The following is a 6,000-nucleotide window of genomic DNA, read 5'->3' as shown; positions in this document are numbered from 1 at the left end:
AGTCTCTCTTGTTTACTTTGCTGTTCGAGCTGCCATTGTTGTTGATTTTCCTGTAACTGCTGTTGTCTTTCTTCTTGTTTCTTTTTATTTTCTTCCAACAACTGTTGTAATCTCTCTTCTTGTTTATTTTGTTGTTCGAGCTGCCACTGTTGCAGGTTTTCTTGCAACTGCTGTTGTCTCTCTTCTTGTTTCTTTCTTTTTCCTCCAACAACTGCTGTAATTTCTCTTCTTGTTTGTTTTATTTCTCCTCCAACAACTGCTGTAATCTCTCTTCATGTTTATTTTCTTTCTCCTCCAACCACTGCTGTAGTCTCTCTTGTTTACTTTGCTGTTCGACTTGCCATTGTTGTAGGTTTTCTTGTAACTGCTGTTGTCTTTCTTCTTGTTTCTTTTCTTTTTCTTCTAACAACTGTTGTAATTTCTCTTCTCGTTGTTCTTGTTTCTTTTCTTTTTCCTTCTAACAACTGTTGTAATTTCTCTTCTTGTTCTTCTTGTTTCTTTTCTCGTTCTTCTTGTTTCTTTTGCTGTTCTTGTATTGCTGCCATCAAGTCTGCTATGCTGTAGTTTGATTTGCTGCTTCTCGTTTCCATTTTTTTTTATCCCACTTCTGACACCAATTTGTTACGTCTCCGTTTGTTAATTGATTTTCCATAACTTTGTTGCGACGAAACTTTAGCGACACAAGTCCTTACTTAATAAAACTGGCTTATTCTTTCGGAATACAACTTTACGATACACTTATTTTCAACAGTCGTTCTATAACAAACGCTATATCAACGAACGTCAACAATACTTCTGACTGCAGTTCAATTACTCACTATCTACACAAACATTATTATCCCATCACGTTGTCACCCTCTTATATATATACCAGACTACCCTATATCTAGTAATCTCCCGACTATTCCCAAAGGTTCGAGAGGTGGTGTGACACTAGTCACGTGACCTCGCTGACGCAACAATATCTTACCTCCTTTCACAGAAAGCTTTCTTGTTGTATTGTCCTCTATCTGCACAAATTTTTGCTCACCACCAACCTTATTACTCTCACTTACTAATGCATAATAACATGAAAAGACCATAGACTATACACCAAGTGCAGAAAGAATTTGACCCAAACTAGTCTCTCTTCCAGTATGAAAATGGTCTCAGCAGTCGCGATGACAGTTCCGTGTTGTGAAGGGGCAGTAGTTGTGAAGACAAAAACAATATTTCAAGAAGGTATCTTTCCAAAAATGTAAATATCTATCTTTGGTAAGGAGACCAAAACTGTACCCAGTATTCCAAGTGAGGCATAATTAAAGGTTTGTATAGAGAGTTAATTACCTCCTTTGACTTTTAATCAGTATGTCCTTAAGTACACCCTAAAAAAATTACTAGCTTTACTACTAGCAGTCGACCACTGTTTTGACAGCTTGAAGAACTTATCCACCAGTATGTCACAATGTTTTCTTCAGTCGCACTTTTGAATTGGTTCCTCTTGAATAGCTGTCTGAAATTATCTGTGCCCTCAGTAGTCTTCTTCTTCTTCTTAGTTCCTGTCGTTCCTAGTGGAACATAGGGCTACAACAACACTTTGCCGACGGAAGTGTTGGTGCAGTTTCTGTAGCAGTTTTGTTTTTACAGGGCGGAGTTGCTAGCCCCCGTGCCCAACCCTCCTCCTTTCTCATCCTGGACTTGGGACCAGGCAATGGTGGTGGCATCCCTGCCGGGGAGCAAACCCGGTACCTTTGGATTGGAAATCCAACGCGCTATCCACTGCGCTATAGGGAAACCCCTCAGTAGTAACCTGAGGAAATTGAAGATAACTTTTACTTTGTAGTGACTATGGAATGTACAAATCTATATGTTATTAAAATATACATTTTAAGACATTTATGATTATCTGTTACTTGATTGCAAATCATAGAAAATATGTTAATGGCCAAATGGTTTGACAGTTTAGATGAACGATCTAAAAGTACGATCTAAAAGTACGCCAAACAATTCTTTGACTGCACAACAATAGTGTTAAAAGTTTGAAACCAACTCTAGAACACTGTTTATCTAAGGTTTCTTTTTTTTTTTTTGTGTGTGTTCCAAACTAGCATATTTGTTGGAAATAACTTTTTCCATTCTAGTTTTGGGCTTCAGTTGTGCCTAAAAATACTTTATGAATTAGATCTATTTTATTCTTTAATTATGTCATTAATTAGTTGTACTTTGAGTGTAAAAATCATACATATAATGTTTAGTTATGCAAGCCCTTCAAAATTGTTTAATGTCAGAGAAAGAGCCCTTTTAATGAATTGTTATGTGAGAGAAATGAAAGAAATCCAAGTTGTAAAGATGTATACACACTATCTCTTCATTGGTTTGTAGTTCATCAGTCATGTTCAGTGGATACACGGAAGTGGTTGCTTATGGTCGAGACTTGTTGGCATCTGATAGCCTAGAAAGTGATCAAGATGAAGAGTTTGAAAGTGCTAAGCTGAGAGGGAAAGGGGACTATTCATTTGGTGGTGGTGATACATTTCCTGTGGAAAGGGAAGATTTTATTGTGATTGCAGAGTGCTCAGAAGTTTGTGGACCACTTCCTCTGGTAAGTAATGCAGTTATGAGATATTAAAATAATAGACACTCTATAATTCATATTTTGTAAATTTTTTATTCAAAGAGTAAATTTAAATGATCATGTTTCATTGTAACAATCACAACAGTTTTAAGTACGGGGTGTTAAAAAGTATTTACCAAATGATATACTTACTACTCTATACACAAGAAGTCATTCCTCACACATCTGCTTTTGAGATTTTGCACATATCACTTGCCTTAAGCTATCTCCCACCTAAGACACGTGTTATAATATGAACTGTGCTAGTGCATGATGTAGTAATTATGTGACAGTAGCCCTCCACCAATAAGAGTGTAACACATCTTTCTTGTGTAGTAGGTCCCCATGAACACTTGCACTTGAAATTAACTTCATTCTTATCCTTGACCCTGTCTTTAATCGACATGCTTAAGTTTAAACTTAACTAGATTTGACTTAGAGAATTGCTACAATGATCATGAATTCTCAAGTGACAGTGACTAATACCCCCTCCTGAGGTTTATGGCAATGTTGCTTACACTGCCCTTACTTTCTGTGGCCACTGGATGCTTGTTGACTGTGGAAGCTTAAGAACTTGAATGACCTGCCTGTTGGTTGCATAAGAGGTCCAAAGGTCTGCAAACAGAAACAGGTTTGTCCCTATGGAGCCTGAGCTGAGTGGATAAAAAGGGAAAGAGTCACCAATGGAATGTGTGATGGCCAACAACCCAACAGGAGGGAGGCTGGTGAGAAGTGGTAGAGGGGCAAGAAATGTGAAAAGAAGGAAGTGGAGTTGAGGAATGGGAGTGAAATTATGAAGTTCTGAAAGACAAGAAATCATTGAAAGAAAGGTGGACTGGTGTCAGGCTGCATCAGTCCGAGTCTCTAAGGCATTAAGAACACCCCTAAAACTTCAGAGTGAAGAAAAGGAGCCAATAAAGGTCACAAAAGTCAAGTGGGTAGAAGAGACTCCAGGGATTGGAAATCTAGTAATGAAAATGGGGAGCCACAAGTCATGGCGAAGGAATCCTAGAGTCAAGAAGGCCAGGAATTTGAGAGTAGGAACTAAGCTGATCTAGGAACATGTCAACATAAACACATATGTCTGGACAAGGAGGAAACCTAATAATCCTCAGAGTGAATGTAGTAAGGAATGAGAAGAACCAAAAGACAAAAGAGAAAGTAAAGAACAGATCTGAGTAATCAAATCCACAAAGATATTGAGAGAGGAGGCAAGGAAGGCATCAAAGAACCCATGACACAATGATCTATGGTGGTAACTACCTGACCTTTCTATTCACTTCTTGTCTCTTTCTACTGTAATCTCTTATCCAAATCCTTTTCTTCCTTATTCTAGTTTTCAGTATCTTCTCTATCTCGAGACTGCTGTATCGGATCTTTTGGACATGAAAGCCATCAAAAGGGTCCTTTTCCCCTTTCATTAATTTAAGATCAAGGGGTTTCTTCCTCTACATTGACCCTCAAGCATCTTATTTAGCATACACAAAATCTGAAAGGCACACATGTGAGGAATTGCTACTATCTGCAGAGAAGTACATATCTATTGGAAATAAATTTTTAGGTAAGGAAAATGTCAATGTTCATAATTATCAGGGAAGCTCTTTTAAAAATTGATTGTGATTTCATCATTTTTCCATTTATCTGATTAGCTCTGTTAAATATGAATTATTACATTTGCACAACTGTATACATTTTTGATTCAATGAATTTTCTTTTTCAATTCTATGCTTTTAACCCTGTTAAGACCAGTGAGCACCTTTCACATATTGAGTGCACATCTGCATATAAAATTACGCATTTAAATAAAAATAATAATTGTAGCTCCATATGAACCATTTTTAACTTAAAAATATTTTAAAATTGTCATTTTGTAATATTTATTTAGTGTAATTTGCAAAAAAAAAGGAAACATGTTCAAACTTATTTCTATGTAGGTCCAAGAAGGTTCATCTATAAACAAGAGTTATGTTTTTTTTTAGAATTTTTGTGCTCATTCCAAAATGTAGATTTACATTTGTTAAGAAATTATCATTCTTTTAGAATATAATTATCCATCTTTTGTTTATTGCATGATTTTTCTTCTCTTTCACTGATTTTATTGGTACAGCTTCTTGTTCCTACCCATGTGAATCTGAACAGCAACTAATGAACCTAAGTTTTGAAAATAGCTACAAAGTATAAATACTGTTGGATAGAACAGATTATAAAATATTTATGTCAGTGTAGAGTGAATAAAGTGGCATGAAATGTAACTTATGGTTTTAAGGTAAATTAACAAGACGTATCTTCTGCAAGGAAGAACAATAGAATCTGATATGTTTAGAAGACTTCGAACAAACCCCCAGATTTGGCTTTTTTTTATAATTTCTTTATATTGCTCTTTTCATGTTGAATCATGTCCTTTTGAAATCTTCAGAAATTTTATTCTATGACAAAATATTCTGATGACTCTAATCCTTACTTGTTGAATATTATTGTTAAGTTTATTATATTCCTACAACACATAAATAAAATAATTTATTATTTATTGAAAACTATTTATTAGATATAAATTGATTTTGACAAGTAATATTGTTAGCAGAAATAGTCACCTAGCCTGACCTTACGCATTTTGAAATTCAGGTCCAAGGTCACTAATAAATCTTTGTTATTTTAGGCAGTGTTTTTATGACATATAGCTGCATGTGATGACTGCATTCAACAACATAAAGTATCAAACAAAATAGGTTAATGAAAATCAATCAATTTAAAATTGACTGGATATATAAAATGGGACTTCTAAACAATAAAAAAAAATTAAATTCAAAGACAAAAAGAAGTAATTTTACCATTTTATCAGAAAAAGTACCTCACAAGAAAATTTTGGAACTTTCCTGATATAATAGATGATAGAAAAAATTAAATCAAATCATACGAATTTTTTTCAAAGCTGAAACTAGAAACTATTTGATAGTTTTTTTTCTAACTTGCATTTCAAATGGTTAAGTATTTCCACTGTGAAAAGGAAAACAATTAAGTGATACCCATGACATCTCTTCACTCCAGCAAAAGGTCATTATACCTTTGAAGCTCATAATTTGAATCTTCAAATGTATGTGTATATCCATAACTTGAAAAAAGTTATTGATACTTCTTTTACAGAATAATACGAAACATCCAAATTCTGGTAATTCATAGTGTAGTTTATATATCTAATTAGTTTCTAGATATGAATAAATTGATTTTTTTTTTATTTTGATGTTAGATGTTGTCAAGTAAAATTTCCTTTGAAAACTTTTGCTCTGGTTGTGTGGAAAGTAAGGTCATGTGAAATTGATTTTGTCATATAAAATATTGTACTTGTTTGACTTTGTGATTTTTTGATTCAGGTCATGTCATCGTATTTGTTGACTCACATTCAAAACTTT

At 34.4% G+C, this 6,000-nt stretch overlaps 1 protein-coding gene and 1 non-coding gene across 3 annotated transcripts in view; one reads left to right on the top strand and one right to left on the bottom strand.

The window, feature by feature from the left end:
- Window positions 1-1,700: 1,700 nt before the first annotated feature.
- Window positions 1,701-1,773, bottom strand: Trnag-ucc. Its single transcript has one exon. It is a non-coding gene; the product is annotated as a tRNA-Gly (tRNA).
- Window positions 1,774-2,341: 568 nt separating this feature from the next.
- The window catches only part of LOC106463721, a 61,420-nt gene continuing 57,761 nt past the window's right edge, over window positions 2,342-6,000 (top strand). For both annotated transcript variants that reach the window (XM_022391303.1, XM_013923783.2), the window contains exon 1: window positions 2,342-2,581. In XM_022391303.1, coding sequence (XP_022247011.1) covers window positions 2,372-2,581 — 210 coding nt within the window. In that variant the 5' untranslated portion in view covers window positions 2,342-2,371. The remainder of the gene's footprint in view (window positions 2,582-6,000) is intronic.

This window comes from Limulus polyphemus, unplaced genomic scaffold, assembly GCF_000517525.1.
Source record: "Limulus polyphemus unplaced genomic scaffold, Limulus_polyphemus-2.1.2 Scaffold1469, whole genome shotgun sequence".
In the NCBI taxonomy this organism is placed as follows: Eukaryota; Metazoa; Arthropoda; class Merostomata; order Xiphosura; family Limulidae; genus Limulus; species Limulus polyphemus.
Note: the sequence above shows the minus strand (reverse complement) of the source record. Positions and strands in the feature narration are given on the sequence as shown.